The following is a 21,336-nucleotide window of genomic DNA, read 5'->3' as shown; positions in this document are numbered from 1 at the left end:
GGGCCGAGAAACTTTTCTCTGAATTTGAGGCCAAACACAATTGAAACGAGGTCCGTCAACAAAAGGTAGAACTGTCATCATTATTAGTCATGTTATGTTGACGCTGCAGTAAGAAACACGCAAACAGAACAACTTGTAGTATCAGGGATGGGAGTACAAATAAACCTAGAAGCTGAGACTCAAATTTCATTTTTAGTTTCTTTAAAAAATCTTTTTGTTTAGAGACAGGATCTCATTCTGTTGCCCACACAGGAGAGCAGTGGCGTGATCCTAGCTCACTGCAGCCTCAACCTCCTGGGCTCAAGCAATCCCCCCACCTCGGCTTCCTGAGTAGCTGGGACTGCAGGTGCATCCCACCATGCTCTGCTAATTTTTAAATTTTTTGTAGAGTCAGAGTCTCACTATGTTGCCCAAGAAGGTCTTGAACTCCTGAACTCAAGCTATCCTCCAACCTTGGTCTCCCAGGGTTTTGGGATTACAGGTGTCAGCCACCGTGCCTGGCCTCATTTTTAGTTTTCAAAGTAGTTAGATATTTCCAAGTTTGGATGTCAGGAGAAAGAAAAAAAGGTCCCCTGTGTCCACATGCAGAGGAAGGGCTGTAGACACAAACTAACACTCCATTTCCTGCTCTTTATTTGATTTTATTCTTTGAAAACAACAGATATGAGAATTGCCGATGCGCAGGCCAGCCTGTGCTACCATACGTGGGCTTTGAAAAGATTCTGGATTGTCTGTCTGTGTGATGATATGTGCTGCTGTATAGAGCAAGGAAAACAGAACTTAGAGGTGGTTTTCCAAGCTCCATCTTTATCATGGCCAGGTAAAGCACTGTCCCTTAAAAGTTAGATACAAGCAACCAAGTGACATTTATTGAGACTCTACTATGTGCCAGACCTGGGCAAGTTACCTTCTCATGAGGTCGAGCTGGATGACTGGCTGGGATAAAGGATACAGCCAAAACGTGGGGGTCCAACAGGAGGTCGTGGGGACCACATGCTCATCCACAGAACCTGATCTAAGCTTGTTCATAGACCTTCTGCGTATTTTCCTTATAGAAAATAAGAGAATTTTGCTCATCATTTCTTTTCCATTATTGTCAGTTTCAGTTTTTTACATGTCCTAATAACCATATATTTCATTTTCCACCCATCCAGACTCCTTGCTCCTCCCTATTTGGTCTGGGGAGAACTCATAAATGTCATTGGTCACAAATCCACTCTCCACGCTCACCAGAGTCACAAACCCACTTTCTGATGGGTTCACAGCCATGTTGTCATAGTCACAAGACACATCATCGGGAGTGGCTTCTCCCGAACACACTCGGAATGAAATATTCTTCAGGTCTGGCCGGGTCTCAGCTAAGTCAGCTTCGCTTTGTTTTCTTATGACATTGTAGACCTCTAGGTCCGGGCTGTTTCCTTGGTGAGGAGAGGGCCAGATGGTGTGCTGCTTCTTTGTGCTAGGGTCTGGTTGCTCCCGTTTTCTAGAGAGAAAGAAAACCAGGGCTGGGTGTTTCAGACCAGGTGATTGAGAATATCCTTGTGCTTCCTGTTGAGACCAGAGGAAGCAGCCCTGGGCGGTCACCCAGCTGCATGTCTCATCTATGTAACTTACAGGCCAGGGCTTCGGGGTGGGAGGGAACCAAACAGGGAGATGTTATGTTCAAAGTGACTGTGTATCTGTCATTCACGGCTGCCCAAGTGTGGGCAGGGTTATTATCCTGGGGTCCCCAGAGTCCCTGGAGGGTCCAGGGATAGAACTGAATAGGAAAAAAAAAATACCACATTACAAACAACAAAACAAAAACAACAACTCAGCTGGGCACAGTGGCCCACACCTGTAATCCTAACACTTTGGGAGACTGAGGCAGGCGGATCACTTGAGCCCAGGAGTTTGAGACCAGCCTGGGCAACATGGTAAAACCCTGTCCCTATAAAAGATATAAAAATTAACCAGCCATGGTGGCGCACACCTGTAGTCCCAGCTACTTGGGAGGCTGAGGTGGGAGGATAACCTGGGAGGTCAAGGCTGCAGTGAGGTGTGATGGTACCACTGTACTCCAGCTTGGGCGACAGAGTGAGACCCTGTCTCAAAAAACAAAACAAAAAACAAAACCAAAACAACAAAAAATACAACTCATCCATAAGTGAAATTTAGCATGTCCTTCCATTATGAGTGTAAGCAATAAAACAGAGCAGGATTAATAATATCTTTGATTTGATCATTACTAGAAGTTATAGATGTTTTCATATCACAGTTATAGATGCCTTGAAATATTTTACCCTCATCTCTACTTCAAAATTATAATAATTATACTCAGCACCAAATAAAGAAGCGTTAATAAAGGAGTACATGTATTACTAATCACATATTCATTTTTGGAAACATTTTGCTAAACTATATAACAGTATGATTGCTTCCTTTGCAACCCAATGTATTTTATTTTATGCATTTAAAATATTGCTCTGGGCCAGGTGTGGTGGCTCATGCCTGTAATCCTAGGGTTTAGGGCAGCTGAGGCGGGCAGATTACCTGAGGTCAGAAGTGCGAGACCAGCCTGGCCAACATGGTGAAACCCATCTCTACTACAAATACAAAATTAGTCAGGCGTGGTGGCATGCGCCTGTAATCGCGGCTACTCGGGAGGCTGAGTCACAAGAATCACTTGAACCAGGGAGGCAGAGGTTGCAGTGAGCCAAGACTGTGCCATTGCACTCCAGCCTGGGTGACAGAGCAAGACTCTGTCTCAAATATATATATATAAAATAAATAAATAACATAAATAAATAAAATAATAAATAAAACAAAATAAAATAAAATATTGCTCTGGAAGGAGTCCATAGGCTTCACCAGACTGCTGCAGGGCACAAAAAAGATTAAAAACCCTTGGGATAGACAGACACCCCAGCTTTAGAGTCACAATTCCCAAATCCTGGTAGTCAGGAAAGGAAATCAAGAACCAACTGCAGAGTAGGCAGCTGGAAAATATGCTTGTAATTTTTTGAGCTAAATTCTACTTTCAGATTCAAAGGAAAAAACTAATAAAATAATCCTAATAAGAGGTAACATTTTAAAGTGCTTAGTATATACCTATTCTGCAAGTATTAACTGCCTGAATCCTTATAGTAATCCTATAAGGAAGTTACAATTAACTGAAATAGATTTTTACATTGGAATCTTACTAATTCATCTCAAATTGGTCTTTAAAGGGAGTCAAATCTTAAATTGGGCCTTAGTTTCCCCATTGTAAAATGGGAATACTAGACATCTTCTCCGTACACCATGATGATGGAGAATAAAAAGGTAACTGAGAAGAGCTTTCAGTACTAAAAAAAAAAAAAATGGTGGCACATGATCCTGACCATATGCAGAAATTGTTGATGCTACCTAGTGTAGCTATTTTATAGCACTCTATACTTGTGTATTGAATTAAAAGAAAAGTCAATTAAAAGGAATTTGGCTCTTTCATTTTGAATTAATGGTTTAGTTTCAGATGTGTACCAGAATGCTTTGCAATAGTCATTTTTCATATGGCTCACTATCCATTCCTTCACTCAGTCCACAAACATTTTCAGAGTGAGGGCACACATGCATGAGAGCCTTTTTGCTGGGTGACGTGTGAGTGCACGGGAGGTGAATAATGGAATTTCACTCTTCAAGTTGTTTTAAAATCTTCCACATACACACAGTAAAGCATGTAAGATCATTCTGTTAATCACAACTAAGCACAAATGCCTAGTATTTCTGAATGCCCTGGTCTGTCAGAGAAGCTGCTCTCCAATCTGCAATGGTGATACTCTTGGTGCTGCCATGGGTTTTAGTGAAGTAAACGGGGCAATATCCAAATCTCAAAGAGAGCAGAAGATGCAAAGGTTTGTAAAATGAAGGTTTTACTTGCCTTCTTCTATAGCTCCAAACCCAACATACAACTGTGGAGACCACAAAGAGGAGGAGAAGGAGAATGCCAGGGATTAGGATGTAGGCAAGATTCAAGGCAGCTTCTGAAAAGAAAGAAAGCACATGATCAGCACTGGCTGTTTTTTGTTTTGTTTTTCTGTGCTTCAAACCAGGCTTAAAAAATGCATAATCATCAAAAACCAGTTGTACCCCCAAATCTATTGAAATTAAGAAATTAAAAACCGAAACAAACAAAAGAGCCTAATAAACACAGAGTATTCCAAAGAGCTCATTCCTAGGTGATTGAGACACATCTAGCCAGTTAGCAAAGAGGCTTCTGGTTTTGATGAATGGGCATTTTCTACCTGTCCTAGTACCCTAAGTGATAATGAAAATCGGTTTAAATTTGTGGGTCTTCCAAATATCAGAAGGGCACTTTTGTTAATTAAGCTTTTTTTTTTTTTTCCCAGAGAAAAGAGAGTCCCTCTTTTCTTGTCTTCCCTTAGTAAAGCAGGGGCTGTTGGGGCAGTGTTGATGCCTTTGCCTCTAAGGACAGTCACCGAGTTCCCAAGATGGGATGAGGGAAAGAGGGAAAAAGAGGCGAGCCAGAAGTCTCAGTGTCATTACCAGGAAAGAGGTCACAGAAAGCAAGTAAATTACAGTGTAAAACCTTTCCAATATTTCTAAGACCAATTGGATTCAGTTGGGTCCATGAGCCATGACTGTGAAGAGCACTTAGAGGCTTGCTTTTCTGAACTTTCTAGTCTTTTAAGATTTAGAACCAAAGATGTTCCCCTCAAGTGGCTTTGGGAGGAAGCAAGGATTGGAGGCTAACCCTCTTCCTACTCCCACTGACCCAAGCTTCCTGACTATCCAGAGGCTGTTGGCTCTTTTTCTCTGTGAGACTGCAAACCTGACAACCACTAAAAACCCCAAACCCTCAAAACTCACTTTAAATACCACCATAATAACAATGAGCAATAGAGATGCCACCCACCTTTGCAGAGCACTTTGTATCTTTCTCACATATCTGTCATATAATAAAGAATTTGATGGGCCTTTGTCCCTGGTTCCTGGGAGAGAGGCTCTAAATCCTTGGACTCTCCCAAGTAACAGGAGTGAATTTGTTATTCATGAGCCCCTAGAACCATAAGAGAGTTTATAAGGAGATGACTCAGGATGGGGGCTGGCCATGCCAGAAAGACCAACCATGTGATGATAGGGTTGGGGCTTTGAGCCTAGTGATATCAGCCTGACCTCTTTTGGAGACTGAGCTCCACCACATGACCAATGATAAAATCAATCATGCCTATGTAGTGAAACCCCAATAAAACCTCTGGACATGAAAGCTCTGTGGAGCTTCCTGGTTGGTGAATGCACTGATGTGCCAGGATGCTAACGTATCCTGATTCCATGGGGTCGGGGGTGACATGGAAACTCCTCCCAGACGTCCTGCTGTGTGTCTCTTCATTAGGCTGACCCTGATTTGTATCACATACAATCAATCTAGTCATAAGTATAGTATTTTCCTGAGTTCTGTAGGTTGTTCTAGTGAATTATCAAACCTAAGAGGTGGGGGTCATGGACACTCCTGGGTTTGTAGCCAGTTGGTCAGAAATGCAGGTGGCCTGGGGACCCCCAAACTCACAGTCGATGTCTACAGTGAGGGCAGTCTTGTTATGAGCTGTGCTCATGAGCTGGAGTGTCTGCGCTAACTCTGGAATTTAGTTTCAGAACTGAACTGCGCTATTGCAACATCCTATTTCATTTTATGGACACAGTTGTGCTCTCAGGTAGGTAAGAAAAATATTATTACTTCCATGATGCAAATAATTAAACTGAAGCACAGAGAAGTAAAGTGGTTTTTAAAAGTTGCCCAGTGACAAAAACTCAGATGTCCTTATTGAATTTCAGGGTGAGAGTGAGTTTGAAATCCATTAGCACTCCAATGTATTATCCCATTTTCTTTTACCTTTTATGATTTAACCTTTTAAATGTTTTTGTCTATTTCGTCTCTTTGTTTTGCAGATGAATATTAATCATACATGTTATGCATCACAGCTTGGGTCTTTCTGCTCTTATTTCTCTACATTTTCTCTCTCAGTCCTCACTCCACCTTACCCCGCATGACCTCTCAGTGGCTCCCAAAGCTCCATCTTCATGCAAATTTTCCACCTGCTGTCTGATTTCCCCAGTCATCTTAGGATAGTTCCATTTGCATATTTCATTGATGAAACCTAGCATTTAGTTCAGCTTTTGCAAAGCCACACATGTCCTGTCTAGTTCTATTTTTAGGTAGCTATGGGAAAGAACAAAGTAGGGAATTCAACCTTGGGTAATTTGTGATCAAGGGAGCCTCATTATTCATCTTTCCTAGGAGAGTTTTGTACATACCTCTACTTTCTTTAAATGTTTTTTTTGCATCTTCCTCCTGTGTTTCTTCTAGAAGTACAGGTGTTGTTGGCTCTGTTTCCTCACCTGGAGAGAGACACATGGAGAAAGGCATGATAATTCTTTGAGGTCCTACCATGTTCAAATTGGGATGCAAAAAAGCTGTAACAGTTTGGCCAGCACCATCTATGAACACAGAAAAGTAAAGGGTTGAATTTGCTTCCCTAGAGGGTTTACATTGTCTTTGTCTTTTTGGCGAGACCCTTGCTGTCAAGAATCCAGTACCAAAACAATCAACAAGCAGCTGACATCAAGGTACATAAAATACCAAGGTGTCAAGGGGAAGGGCCAAGGACTCACTTCTAGGGCCATAAACTATCAGTTTGGCTCATTTTTTTTTGTCTCTTTAAATTATTCCTTTCATATTGTCAATGATGCCAAGTAACACACCAAACAGAATTTTTAACTGTTGCTTTTCAGCCATGAGAGAAACAGACAACACTAAAAAATGACATGACTAAACTAGCTGTCATGGCTGGGTGTGGCGTATACCTGTCCCAAATGCCTGAGCTAATACCAGTAGTTTTTCTGTTGAATAATCTGGTCCAAAGGACATAGGGCTTTAAACCTGTGAACAGGGGCTATGAAACAGTCCCAGTTAACCCAAATCCCAAGTGACAGGCTTACCTTCAGGTTCTCTAGAAGGAACTGCTGGTTTCTCTGTAGTAGAAAGAAACAAAAACAAAAATAATAAGTAAATTTTCATGGCATCTGAATGAAATCAGCCACAGCCTCATGGCATCCATTTATTTGCTGATTCAGCCCTCCGATAAACTTTATTTGTTGTTATCAGATATCAGGAACTGGGCTAGTAAATCCAAAGAATTGCTTTTGCACAAAGACTAACCTACCCCAGCTTTATTTCAGTGCTTTTTTTATTTTTTAAAAAAATATTTAAAAACCTTTAAATATGATCATTTCCAAATATACAAAAAAGTAGAAAGACTGGTATAATGTACCCTGTGTACTGTCATGCAGCTTCAACTCCTATCATTGTATAGCTCATCTAGTTTCAACCATAATCCCTACTCCTCTGCCCTGCACTTCTGGCCTGGATTATTTTAAAGCAGTCTAAGACATTTTATCAGTTCATAATGGGGATGTTTTAGAGGACAACAAACACTGATCTCCAGGTTGTGCAAGTGGTTTAGGGGCTGAGTAGACCACTGGCCAGCACCAAGGCAGAAGCTGGTGATCTAGAGCTCTGAGTTATTGCACATATTTCAAAGTGTCTCGAGAATATCAGGTTGTACAGACAATTGACATCAAATGTGTTTGCTTTTGACTGGGAGTGTGTCCGCCTGTTGTATTGGCAGTGAGTCTCTTATGCTAATCGGATGCTCTGGTGTTCGTAGGGACAGGGTCTTTAAGGGAAAGACCTTAAAAATCACAGTCCTAAGGCCAGAATGTCAAGCCCATTCTGAAGTTTCACTCAGAAAGGACACAAACTTTTAGTCATCTTCCTGTAAGTGTGTGTGTGTGTGTGTATAGGTGATGTAAATCCATTTATTTTTAAAAACCCGCTTACACAATGCCTACTATATGAGAGAAACTGTTCTAAGTTTTTTTTTTTTTTTTTTTTTGGTGACAGAGTCTTGCTCTGTCACCCAGGCTGGAGTGCACTGGCACAATCTTGGCTCAATGCAACCTCCGCCTCCCAGGTTCAAGTGATTGTCCTGCCTCAGCCTCCGAAGTAGCTGCGATTACAGGCGTGTGCCACCATGCCTGGCTAATTTTGTACTTTTTTTTTTTTTTAGTAGAGATGGGGTTTCACCATGTTGGTCAGGCTGGTCTCAAACTCCTGACCTCAAGTGATCCTGCCTCAGCTTCCCAAAATGTTGGATTATAGGCGTGAGCCACCGTGCCTGGCCTGTTCTAAGTGTTTTATAAAATCAAACTCAATTAATCCTGGTAACAGCCTTGTGAGGTGGCCTTATTATTTATTTATTTATTTATTTATTTATTTATTTATTTATTTATTTATTTATTGAGATGGAGTCTCGCTCTGTCGCCCAGGCTGGAGTGCAGTGGCGCGATCTCTGCTCACTGCAAGCTCTGCCTCCTGGGTTTACGCCATTCTCCTGCCTCAGCCTCCTGAGTAGCTGGGACTACAGGTGCCCGCTACCATGCCCGCCTAATTTTTTGTATTTTTTAGTAGAGACGGTGTTTCACCGTGTTAGCCAGGATGGGAGGTGGCCTTATTATTATTCTGGTTTTGTACATGAGGAAACTGAGATTCAGGGAGATTAAGTAACTTGCCCAAATCTCACAGCTGATAAGTAGCTTTAAAGGGATTTCAACCAAATACATTCTAATGAAAATTAAAATAGTCAGGAGACATAATTGTGCTAGGTAGCAGAGATAAAACAGCAAATAAGAAAGAATCTCAGCCCTTTAAGGGGCTTATATTCTACAGGATGGCCATAAAATCTGGAAATACAGGAAAATATTAATGAACATTGATTTTGGGATATTACACTGGAATGTGTAATAACATGATCTATTCAATGCATGATCTATTCATATTGTTGTCCCTTCATACTTCAATCCACGGTGCAAAGTTAAACACGGCACATCAATGCAGCATTCCCATCAATCCCTGCACCTGCATCTGCGTTGCCTCATAATTTGTTTCTGATATTCGCTGAATATGCCTGTGCCTTTAGCACACCCCAGAAGTAAGCAAGTGTTCAGCTATGGCTAGCATGCCACCTACTCTACATGATTACATTCTCAAATCTAGTTTTATATATTATCATTCACCCAGTTCCTTGCCACTCTGGCATAATGGGATGATGTCCTCCCCTGCTGGAACCACAGGAGTGAGCTTCCCCAGCCCATCAAGTGGTTAAACAGGTAAGTTTCCAGACTTCATGCCAATCATTAGTGGAGAGGACAGCCTTATAAATAGGCAGTTAAAGTACTGTATGTGTGAGGTGCTACGATCCTTATAGGAGGGACACCAAACCTAGCTTTGAGGGGCTCTGGAAGGCTTTCCAAAGGAAGTTATTTTTTTTAACTTCTTATTTCAAAATATTTTCAGATTTACAAAAATTTGCAAGAATGGTACAAAGAATTATCCTGTATTCTTCACCTTATCATTTTATCACATTTCATTTACTTAATTATTCTCCCTCTCTCTTATCTCTCCTGTTTCTCTCTTTTTGTATCACATACACATGTTTATGTGTGTGTGCATACATGCATATATATATATACACACACACACACATACATACACATACATAACTTTGTGCCTGCAAACAAGTTGCCAACATGGTGCCCCTTTACTCCTCAAGACTTTTGTCCATATTTACAAAGGGAAAGGGGCCTTTTCATATATAACCACAGTACAATGATCAAAACCAAGAAATTAACATTGATGTAATACTATTTTCAAATCTACTGATCTCATTCAGATTCTACCAATTTTCCTACTAATGCCATTTATAGGAAATCATCACATCATGGTCCAGGATCCAACCCAGGATCACCGGTTGCACTTAGCTGTTAGGAGAGAAGGTGTTGTCTAATCTGAAGCCAAAGGGTGAGAATGAGTTGGCTGAGAAAGGGGTGTTTCAAGCACAGGAAACAGCAATTAAGAGTTCGTGGGGAATTCCATTTGGTACAAAGGTGTTGGAATAGGACGGGGAGAGGAGTCAGAGTGGTGAGAATTGAGCTGGACAGGTCAGCAAGGGTCTGGTCGTGCTGATCTCTTCTGGCATGCTAAGGTGTGTAAACTATTCTGGGCATGCGTGGCCAAAAACAGACAGTGTCTTAGTTTTTCTTCATGTGCCCACCTCCCTCTGTTGGATCCATTCTCTGTCCTTCTCTGTGCCTTGGGAGGTTGAGGCCTATAAACTGTTTCAATGGGGCTTCCTTGTTCCCTTGTTCTTTGGTCTCTGATTGGACTTAGCCAATGAGAGGCAAAGGCAGAAGGTCAGAGGATAGGAGGAAAGAGAGGTCTCGGTATTTATTCCCCATGCCCCCATCCCACATCAGCATGGTTTGATAGTAGGTTTGATATTTCGTGGTAATAGCTCCTGTTGGGCGGGTCCTCTTTCATGACCCCAAGCTTTTCCTCGGTTCTGCTAAAATCACTCCCTTCTTTTACTCCTTCAGTCCTGGGAGTAACAGTTTCCCACTGTAGCTAGTCCCTGGATATTTTACCATCTCTTGCTCTTTGCCTACACCTCAGCAAATGTCCTTTTTATTACACTTTCCTCATTAAATCCTTTGTGTGTGCCATCTTTTTCCTGCCAGGACTTGGTGTAACTAATATAGGCAATAACAAAAGTAATGAAGAATATGATTTTTTTTTAAAAGTACCAAGTCCAAAAATAAAAGGATATTAAAGCAAATTTCAAAATCTCACATTTCAAAAACTGTTAAAGGAAGTGCAAAAATTTAAACCATGATGCTATTAATAATACAATATAATTCACAAAAGTGATGAAAAGCTAGTTTGTAACAAGTGCCTTGCTTTCACTGCTTTATAAAGGTGACTTGCTAAGTCAGTCTAGGTCTTTGCAATCTCCCTACCTGAGACAACACTGTATGGTGGGGAGGGCCAGGTCACTGGAGAGAAGAATTCATCAGAGAGGATAAAGAGAGAGGAAAACATCTTTTAGCAGCAAAAATTGCCACCAAGCCATAGTCCAGTTCAAACAATTTTAAAATGACAGGATTACTCAGTCCCAAACTAGATAGAATTAACAAGTCACTCTACTCCTATCAAGAAAGAATGCAGAATTAGGGCTAAGCAGTTGGCTTTAGGGAGGTGAGAAACTTCAAAGGCAGATTAAGAATCAGTTCAAGTTCAAATATGTCAATTGTAATGGAGAAGTCTGGGAGACCCAAGTACAGTGAAACTACAGGCTTGTAGCCAGTTTAAAACCCTAACAGATCTGGAAGCAAATGTAAATTGAATTTGCAACTGAGAGTTGAGAGTTTAAATCTGCTCATCAAAGTACCTGCTCTCTCTGCCCAGTGAAAGTGCAGTTGGTGTACTTTCTCATTTACGTATGTATCACGCTTCCTTAAAGCCCCAGAAAATCATCTCACTGAGCTGTTAGAAGACTTGTAAGAGCAATGGCCAGCTTATTCTAAGCCCCTACAGCCAATCTCACATATGGAAAGAGTAATAATTTGTGGCTGTCCACTTAAAGGGCTTTTTTTATTTCCTGATGTTCTTGTAAGACTTGCTTTATCACACATAAATTAAATCTTTCCATCATCCCTTCTTTTAACATCAGATAACCTTTCCTTTGCTAGGATTACTCCTCAGTGAGAATTGTCATTACATTGCCCTTTACAAGAATTCCTAAGGTTTTATGTTGCTGGCATTTGCAACAAGCTTTCTCAGAGACCACATGACACATTCTTGGTACTAGCAGCTGCTCATGAAATAAGGGAGGTTGAGAATTCAGCCGCATAGCTTGGGAGAGGATTCATTACCATCAGAATATTTGCAAATGAAATTGTTCTTCATGTTGCACCGGTCATCATTCCACTGGAACATGTAGGGGCCTCCGATGCCGGCGGGTGCCGATGGCTGATGGTACATGACCACGCAGACCTCACTGCCGCAGGACGGCTCATCCACATACCAGTTCCTGTAGGAAAAGGGATCAGCAGTGGAGCAACTGGAGAAGGATTCCCTGAGACTTCAAAGCCTTTGTTTTCCCATCAAGTCCCACTGAGCCATAAACATAAGATTCTGCTTCAGAACACGATACAGAGAGAGAGGGAGGAATTGAAGTACTGCCAGTAAGCAGAACCACACGCATTCTCCTATGGACATCACAATCAATCATCTGACATTTGCCACAATCTCTTTGCAGGGAGGAACATGCCACCATATGATGTCTGCAAAGTAATTATGAGAAAAAGCAGCTAGCAAGGGCTAGTCTGGATGATCTTATTTCTTTCTTGCTTTTTGCTAATTGGGTTTATTTGTCTTTTTTTAGATCTCAGATGCACTGAGAAGAGACATGGCTTATCTCCTCCAGAGCTTGCCCTGCTCGCATCTCTCCATGCTTTTCAACAGCCACCAACTGCCTTTTCAGCCCTGGGAAGTAGATAAGAAATTCAAGCACATGAGCAAGACATTCCAAAACACAGAGGCTGTCAAAACAGGTAAAGGGGTGGGGACAAAAGCAGGAGGACCATTTGGTCTTTTTCAGTTTTTAAGTTGTTTCCACTTGATAAGGCTGATGCCCGTCAGCCTCCACCTCCAGATGTCTTGTCTTTGTCTCCCTAGCCCCCCAGAGGGGTGCATTAGCAACCTTACACTACTATCCAGTGGCACCTGAAATTAAATGGTGCTGCCACCCAGTTGGATATGTGGGTGCCAGGGAATGTGCTTGGATCTTATGGAGCGTTTACATCTGTGAGTACCCACCCCATATGCTGACTCAGGGCTGGGCTTTGTAACCTGCCTGGTTAGTCACCTGAGCTGTTTCCTTCTAGGGCTCAGATCTTGCCCTGATGCTCAGAGCAGGCAATGCTGCTCTGCTTAGCTCTTGTCAGAGCCCTCTCCAGAAAAGAGACAGCTAAGAGACAGCTCTCCCTGTAGCACCACAGTAAGGCTCGGCTTGAGTCCTGTGTTGCTGTCTACTAAAACGAAAATCCTTTGCTGCACTCACTGGATTGAATTTCCTGGAAAATAGCTTAGCTTACAATAAACACTCCTTGGATACTATGCCTGGACAGCTGGGGGCACCTCATTAGTTATCTCCAGTCCAGATTCCAGCCTGTTGGGCCCCCTACCCTGACTTGCCTTGTTCCCCTCTCCACTGGCCTTATGGCTTTACATTATTTTGTCTTATAGGTTGAATATTATGTCTGGCATATAATTTCTGTACTTGAGCCAATTTTCAGACCCAGAACTCACTGATAGAGAGGCCAGGTTTCCAGTAAGAAGGACCTTGCAACACCATGGCAGGTGCACATGGTAATAACTTCCCGTTTTTCCCCTAAAGGGACCCATGGCTATTTCCTCCAGTAACCATACACTGGGGAAAAGAAGGACTATCCAAATATTACAAGGGCTTTCGGACACAGGCTGCAAGTTCACATTAATACTCAGACTTAAAGTGTCATCAAAGCTACCCATTAGAGTGGGAGCATACTGGGGACAGGTATTAAATAGAGGTCTGGCCCAGGATCAGCTCAGAGTGGCACCCAAACAGTCATCATTCCCCAGTCCCCAAATATATGAATTGAATAGACGTATTTGTTAGTTGGTACAGTTCCACATTGGTTCCTTGGCCTATGATGGGCAGGATGAGCTGCGTCGTCTCTTGGTCTACTTACCTGTGGGGCAAGAGCTATCACGGTGGAGAATGTCAAGTGGGGAAGCCTTTGAAACTGCACTCCTCCCCACCCCTGCCATGATAATAAATCAACAACAACATCTTATCCAGGGAAAGATGGTAGGAAGTGGTGTCACCCTTAAAGACCCAGAGAATCTAAGAGTGGTGTTCCCCATCGTATCTCTAGTTAATTCACTTGTCTGACTCCTGAAAACACCAGGCAGATCCTGAAGGTGATAATAGAGTAGCACAAACTCAACCAAGTGGAAGCCTGATTGTGGCTGCCTGTGCCATAGGTGGTGTCTTTGCTAAAGCAGGTTAACATGGCCTTGGGTACCTAGTATGCAGATCTGGTGAATATATTCTTTTCCTTCTGTATCAGAAAGATAATCTGAAACAGTTCGTTGGGATGGACAATAGTATATACTTACGGTCTTGACTCAAGGCTACATTAATTTTTCTCGTCCTCTGTCATAATATGGTGTAAAGAGATCTGGATTTCCTAGACATTTTGCAGAAAATCACACTGACCTACTATATTGCTGACATCATGCTAATTGGAACAGATGAGCAAGAAGTGGTTAGTACACTGGATGCCTTGGTAAGACTTATGTACTCCAGAGGGTTGGAGATAAATCTTATGAAGATTCAGGAGCCTACCACTTCAATAAAATGTGTGAGTGTCTAGTGATCTAGGGAATACCAGAACATCCCCTTCAAATTAAAGAACAAACTATTGCATCTTGCAGTAATTTGAAGAGAGAAGCATAGCACATGGTAGGTCTCTTGGGCTCTAGAGGCAGCATATTTCACACCTGGAAATACTGCTCTGGCCCATAAACCAGGTGACAAGAAATACAGCCATTCTGAGTAGGATTCATAGCAGAAAAGAACTCTGAAGTAGATCTAGGCTGTGTGCAAGCAGATTTGCCACTTGGGCCATATGATGCAGCAACTCCTATTATTAGAGATGTCAGTGGCGGGAAAAATAACGCCATATAAAGCTTGTGACAAGCCTCAATGGGAGAATCACAATGCAGACCCTCAGGATTTTGAAGCAAGGCCATACCATCTGTAGCTGAAAATTACTCACCTTTTGAGAAACAGTTCCTGGCTGGCTACTAGGCAAGGAGCACCAGAGACCATGTAGTACAACCTGCCCATCATGAGCGAGGAACTGTCAGACACACCTAATCGGAGATTAGGCAGGCCTGGAATCAATCCATTGTAAGACGGAAGAGGTATATCCAGGACCAAAGAGCACTGCATGAGCAGGTAAAGCAGACTTCCATGACATCTGCCACTGTTGGACCAGAGCCTCTTCCTTAGCTCACACCTGCGACTGCATGGAGGAATCCCTTGTGACTAGCTGATACTGGCAGTCTGAGCCTGGTTCAAGGGTAGGTCAGCTAAGTATGGGAGTACAGAGTGAAATGGACAGCAGCTGCACTGCAGTGCCACCGAGGTGGCCTTGAAAGACACCAGTAAGGGAACATCTTCCCAATGGCCAGAGCTTTAGTTGGTACATCTAGTTAACCACTTTGTAAGGAAAGGGAAAGTATTGGAGATTAGAATATATAAGAACTAGGGGTAAGGTAAATAGCATGCCCAGCTGATGAAGAGTCTAAATGGAAATAGACTGGAAGATTGGGGACTAGGAAGTTTTGGATAGAGGGATGTGACTATACACAGAGGAGTGAACATAAAATATGCAACTCTTTCCATCAGATATTAAAGACCACCAGGGTACATCTACTATAGAAGAGGCACTGAACAACAAGGGAGACAAAATAACTCAGCTAGGTAATGCCAGCCAGCCTGTTATTAGCCACCCCAGTGCTAGTACAATAGATACTAATAGGTAGTGGGAGAGATGAAGTCTATAGATGGGCTCAACAGATTGGCTCTCATTCACTAGGGCTAATCTAGCTATTGCTACTGCCGAATGTTCAACTTCCAGCAACAGAAACCAATGCTAAGTGTCTGACACAGCACCAACACTTGAGGACACCAACGTAGCACTTGCGGCAAGTTGACTACATGGGGACTTCCAAAAGGGGCAATAATTCACGTGCCTTTTATACAGTCCTATGTTCCCAAGAATAAGAATACATGGGTTTGGGAGCCGAGGGGTGGAAGCAGGAGTAGCCTCGCTTTAGCATCACTGGCAGTGACCCACTTAGGAATCTGTGCTTCTTGTCTCTGCAACACTGGGATCCGGAAGCTTAGAGGTCCTGGTTCCCACAGGGGACTGTCAGAAGATACAAGAATCTTATTAAACTATGAGTTATCACTGTCATTTGGACACTCTGGGATCCTTGTGTCCAGGGACCAGCAGGGAAAAAGAGAAGACATTATTTTGGCAGGAGGTAAGTGACCCTAACCATCAGGAGGAGATAGGCCTGCTGTTATGTATTATGGGCAAGAAGTTATCTATTTGGGTACCTCTTGGAATTCGCTTGCCCAATTTTGATGGTCAGTGGAAAAGTGCACAAACTCCAGCATGATAAGGGCAAGGTGACTAGTGCCTCAGATTCTTCAGACATGAGGATGTGGATCATGCCACAAGGTCAACCGTTGAGACCAGCAGAGGGAGAGGGAATCTGGACTGGCTACTAGAGGAAGGAGGTCAGTAAGTACCATCTGTGGCCCTGGGACCAGCTGCAGTGATGGGAAGTGTAGTTCATCCTGCTAACCCTCCTTTCTAAAGTTTCTCCCAGGAAGACAGGCTCATGAGAATCCTGGAGGAGCTACTCCCAGAACTTATAAGAAGATGTGCACCTGATCAGTCTAATGGGTGGACTAAGATAGATGCTGATGTGCTGCCTTAAATGTAATGGTAAATACACACACACACACACACACACACACTCTCACATATTTAGTTGTTAAATTTTTGGGGGAGTACATAGTAGGTATATATTAAAGAATATATTTTAAAATCTTCATTCTTTTGATGAGTTTAGACTTTTCCCCTATGATTGTTCACCATTAGATTTTTTATTTTATAAACTGCCTGCTCGGTATTTTGTCTCTTTATATTTTGGGGTCTTAGTATTTTATTGACATAAACTCTTTATCATAAAAAGATATTAACTCTTTGTTGGATTTGTGACACGCGTTCTCCTAGTCTCATGTCTGTCTCTTAATTTTGATATTTTTTAAATGTTTGTCTATGTCACTGCATTTCTCGCATTTCTCAGGGAGGGATGATGGCAATGTCACGCTGCCAGGGTGGGGGGATGAGTGAGTCTTGATGCCGTGGGTTTAACAGGGCCCTATACACTGCAGGCTTCCTGAGGTCTTGGCCAATCCACAGAGTTAGATCTTGGCTCTGATTTCTTGCCAATTATTACAATTCCCTGTGGACCGGAGTCCTATCCTGAGTCACAGCCCTATGGATCTTCAGTCTCTCAATGAGGTTCTGGTCCAAAAGGCCAGAGAGCCAGAACAACTGGCTTCAAGCATTGTATGCTGTTGAAACAAGGCTGCTGGGCTGCAGTCACCTGAACAGAGCTCCTTGGACATCGGCTGGACCTAAATCAAGGCTGAGTTCACCAACTGCACTGCTTAGGTCAGCAGCTATTCTGGTGCTACTTCCCCTTCAGAGATCTGCCTGGTTGGTCTTCTCTTCCCCACTGATCCGACACTGTGGATCCAGCCTGCCTCTTTTTTGAGTTATGACAAGTGAGTCAGCTGCTGTGGGTTCCACACACTTACCTAAATTGTGATATGCTGCCATCAGTCCAAGCATAAAGGTCCTCGCAGGCTGTGCTATTGCTTTGTTTCTCCTCACGCCTCCTGAGCCCAATCCAGAAGTCACCATCAGATGGCAAGAGGTTTTCAATGAACTTTTCTATTAGGTTCTGTTCATCTTCAGACTCGATGCTGACTAGCTGGCCTCCATCCCTCCTGCAGGCTTCTTTGGCTTCCTCAAAGTTCAGTCTTCGAGAAGTATCATGGAAGTAAATGACTTTATAACAAGGCCTCTGTGTCCCTCCCCGGCAGACTGGCTGCCCTAGAGAAAAAAAAAAGCCAACCTATTTCAGTGTCTCAAAAAGTATACTGGGGCAGGGATGTGTGGAGGCATCTGAAGGAAGGTATCCCTGGGTAGGAATTTTGGTTACTCATCAGTAGACTGTTATCATGTCAGCTGGGGTTCTCAGAGCAAATTAATATTCCTTCCAGCATGGAGATGTAGTGATTTAAACTCTGATGCCTATATTGTGTAGGGACATCGTGTTTGTTTGTTCCATTACAGAAAATTAAAAAGCAAATGTTTTATTTTGACTATCCTTTAGAAGAGAAATAGATGAAGATTTATGGTTTCACTGAAAGGCACACAAATAACACTTTCATTAGGGAGTCTCAGGGGATAATGTGGCTTAAAGAGGGTGTCTGGTGGTTCTTTAAGGTAAGAGAGGCCTCCTGAAGTCAGGCTGGGCTCCTCTATTCTGGAACCCTCTGCCTGTGCAGCAGGACTGAGAATTTGCCCAGTCTCTGGTGTAAGCAGAAGCTAAGAGCATCAGATCCATGGGGTTTTCTGCTACTGACAGTCAGCCCCCTATCCTAAAGGCAACAGTTAAGGTTTACTGAACTCTTACTATGTGCCATAAACTATGGTAAGGGCTTAACATTTACTTCCATACTTTATCTCATGTAACCCTCATAATAGTCCCGTGATGCAGATACTGTTTATGGCTCATTTTACAAATGAGAAAACTGGGGCTCAGAGAAGTTAAGTAATTCGGCCAAGATCACACAGTGATCAGCAGCATCACCGGAGTTAGAGCCCAGATCTAATTACAAAATCATGCTGGTACCAGTGAACTAAAACGCTAGCTCCCCGCTGCACTCCAAGCTCGTGTTTTACTGGGAGCCCATGTAACGTGTCTTATCAGACTGTCCCCTGAAGGGCTGAAGATCATCTCAGACAAACAGATGGGATTTTACGAGGAGTCAATAACAAATTGCTCACAGTACACACTGCTCTAGCTTGTGTCTGTGTGACTGAAGCCTTGCTGTAACAGAGACACTAGCCTCATCACTCCTTTTATTCAATCACCATTTATTGAGTGTACACTCTGTGCCTGGCACTGTGCGAGGTGCTGGGAATACAGGAACAAAAGCTACTTCCTAGCTCACAGGAGCACACAGCATATGTTTCCGGATTCACATGTTCAAAGTGAAAACCACGTATCAACACGGGGAGTAGTCACCCTGCAAAGAGAAAGCCAAACTGGGCTGTGGGTGCGAACTGCTGCCACAATGCCTGGGGTAAAAGATTTTGGTTTGGGAACCTCCTCCCAGAACTTCTGGCATGTTCTCATTTTCCCAACTTGTTTTGCAGCTGTGTAGGGAGCCAGAGAGCATTCATTATTCCCAACACTGGCCAGCATGTAGGGCAAGGGGTCACAGACACATAACTCTATTATTAGTGCTAAATGAGAAAGAGCACATACAGATTACCCAGGAAGCTCCAGTGAGTCTTCATTTGCTATTTCTTCTCTCATCGCTTTCATAAAGGAATTCTCAATGAGCAACAAGTTATAAGAGTTCCACATCTTCTCCCTTTTCCTGTCATTATTTGGCTATTGCTGATAATAGAGCAACTCTAACTAGACTGGTCCAGCAGCACATTAGGAGGGCTCAAAAGTCAGACCTGCTTACAAGAAGGCATTCAGAGAGGCTGAGGCAGGGATGCCCCGGGGAAGGAGGCTGGGCCAGTCACGCTTTTGCGATTCCTCAAAGCTGGCTGCAAATTGGGCAGCAGAGGGGGGGCAAATGAACCCCCAATAATTTATCCAACCTGGCCACCGGCATAACATAAGCTGGAGTTGAATTTCCTGACAACCCCCACTTTCCACGTTGGCTTGTCAAGGGAAACAGAACACCTTAAGCGAGTTTCTGTATGGTCCAGCCTGGCCACACATCCCAAGTCTGCGGGTGACTGCCAGAGACAGTCAGACCTGGAAGGAGGCCCGCTGGCCTGTCTGGTTCTCCTGCCTTCAGGAAGTGTCCTCCTCTTCTCATTTGCAGGAAGGGGAAGGGTGGGAGGGCCTTCTGTTCCCCGCGACCAAGAACCGAACCCACGCAGCCCTAACTCAAGCAGCTCAATTCAGCTTCCCACCTCTTTTGCCGGCCCGCGCCCCGCCCCCATCCTGAAACCAACTTTACATTCTTTAAATTAGTTTCGCAAGCCGGGATGCCGGAGTGGAGAAGGTTTCCAGTCTCCTCTGTCCCATTTGGTCAAGCTGTTGGCACCCGCAAAGGGGATCTGAGAAAAGGGCACGGATGTTCTCCCCCCGACATGCAGAACAACTGAAAGAGGCCAGAAGCCAGAGCACCGTACCTCCTCTGAGGTCCAAATCCGAGGCTGCAGTGACACAACAGGAGGAAGGAAGCAGAGAGTCATTCCCCGGAGTCAGGCGGGGCTCGTCCCACACTAACTGGAGTTCTTTCCCGATCTCTAAGCGCTCTCATTCCAGGCGCTGGACCCAGCCATGCAACCCTCCAGAAAAGACGAGGAGTAACAGGCAGGATTCCCACGGCACCGCGGATCCAGCATCCCTACCCCGCTGTCTCTGCAGTCGCCTCCCAGAGCGGGCGGTAGGTGGGGGCCAGCTGGCAAGCCTGACCCGCGGGGGTGGTCCCAAGGACTGACTCGATGTATGTAAAGGAGTTGGCCGAAGGGGCACCCACTGGGGCAGGTTTGTCCACTGCCCCACCTCTCCTAAATCCTCCAACCCGCCCCCATAACTCTGGACTGGCAACGGGCTTCGAGCGTTCCAGGACGCGCAGGGAACTGCACGGCTCCTGGAACTGGCGCGGGTCTCAGACGCCGTGCGACTGCTCCCTGGAAGCAGGAGACTCCGAAGGGCTGCGTCTGGGAGAGGGGCATGGAACGGCCCCCTAGTCCCACGCGTGGCGGCCCAGAAGAGGGTCAGCAGCTGGGGTGCAGTGAGTACCTCTGCCGAGCCCACCCCAGCACCAGCCTCCGCCCCAGCGCACGCACTCACCGCTCAGCAGGCGACCCGTCGCGGCCCGCAGCCCCACCAGCAGCACGGCCAGCACCACGGCCTGCAGCGCGGTTCCCGGCCTCATGGCCCGACTCAGGTGCGCCTTCCGACACCCGGGAGCTACGGCGGTGGAGCGGGCTGGCGGGCGGCGGCGTGCGCGACCACTGCAACCGCGGCAGCAGCATCTCCTGGGGACCGACGGACCGCACGGGAGGAGGGGAGAGGGCGCGGAGACAGTTGGTCGCCCCTCCGCCCACTGGGACGTCACTGCGGGGAGGGCAGCCCCGCTGGCCGGCCCGCCCCCGACAACCTCCTCCAGCGAGGATGGCGCCAGACACTCGGCCAGCCAGAGGAGAGCGCGTCGCAGGGGGGGGCCAGCTCCCCGCCCCACTCCGAGCTTCCCTGGGAGATCCCGCGTTTGCCCGAGACGCTGGGCGGAGGAATACTGCAGTCGGACCCCTCTACAATCTGCTGACGAGCACCATGTGCCTAAAACTAGAACATCTCACCCCTCTCCGCCGGACCTTAGCCAAGTTCGCCAGCTGTGCGGGTGCAGCCGGAGGGAGAGGCGAGGCGTGGATTCCTACCTGGGGCTCAGCAGGCCGCAGTCCCGGCACGAAGGGCGACATCTGAGCAAGGAAAGGTCGATGCAG

At 44.7% G+C, this 21,336-nt stretch overlaps 1 protein-coding gene across 4 annotated transcripts; it reads right to left on the bottom strand.

Annotated features, from left to right (window-relative positions):
• Positions 1-620: 620 nt before the first annotated feature.
• On the bottom strand, positions 621-21,103 carry LAYN (layilin). Of its 4 annotated transcripts, XM_011976965.1 has the most exons (8): positions 20,684-21,097; positions 20,017-20,040; positions 17,385-17,682; positions 11,806-11,963; positions 6,976-7,008; positions 6,292-6,375; positions 3,899-4,001; positions 621-1,483 (listed from the first exon to the last, which is right to left on the bottom strand). In XM_011976965.1, the coding sequence occupies exons 1-8, from the start codon at positions 20,766-20,768 to the stop codon at positions 1,120-1,122; spliced, it is 1,149 nt and encodes a 382-aa protein (XP_011832355.1). In that variant the 5' UTR covers positions 20,769-21,097; the 3' UTR covers positions 621-1,119. The 4 variants fall into 4 exon arrangements, with proteins under 4 accessions (XP_011832355.1, XP_011832356.1, XP_011832357.1 ...); XM_011976966.1 differs by lacking the exon at positions 20,017-20,040; XM_011976967.1 differs by lacking the exons at positions 11,806-11,963; positions 20,017-20,040 and having other exon boundaries at positions 20,684-21,103.
• Positions 21,104-21,336: the final 233 nt, after the last annotated feature.

The sequence above is a fragment of the Mandrillus leucophaeus genome, unplaced genomic scaffold (assembly GCF_000951045.1).
Source record: "Mandrillus leucophaeus isolate KB7577 unplaced genomic scaffold, Mleu.le_1.0 Scaffold172, whole genome shotgun sequence".
NCBI lineage: Eukaryota > Metazoa > Chordata > Mammalia > Primates > Cercopithecidae > Mandrillus > Mandrillus leucophaeus.
The sequence above is the reverse complement of the archived record's forward strand: the minus strand, read 5'-3'. Positions and strand labels throughout refer to the sequence as shown.

Bases quoted from the DNA above. Each gene is read 5' to 3' on its own strand.
- LAYN (XM_011976965.1), bottom strand. From the start codon at position 20,768: ATGAGGCCGGGAACCGCGCTGCAGGCCGTGGTGCTGGCCGTGCTGCTG. The intron at 20,041-20,683 runs GTGAGTGCGTGC...GTGTCACTGCAG, and splicing joins GACGGGTCGCCTGCTGAGCG to CCTCGGATTTGGACCTCAGA. The intron at 7,009-11,805 runs GTAATGAATCCT...TTTCTACTACAG, and splicing joins CATTTGCAAATATTCTGATG to AGAAACCAGCAGTTCCTTCT.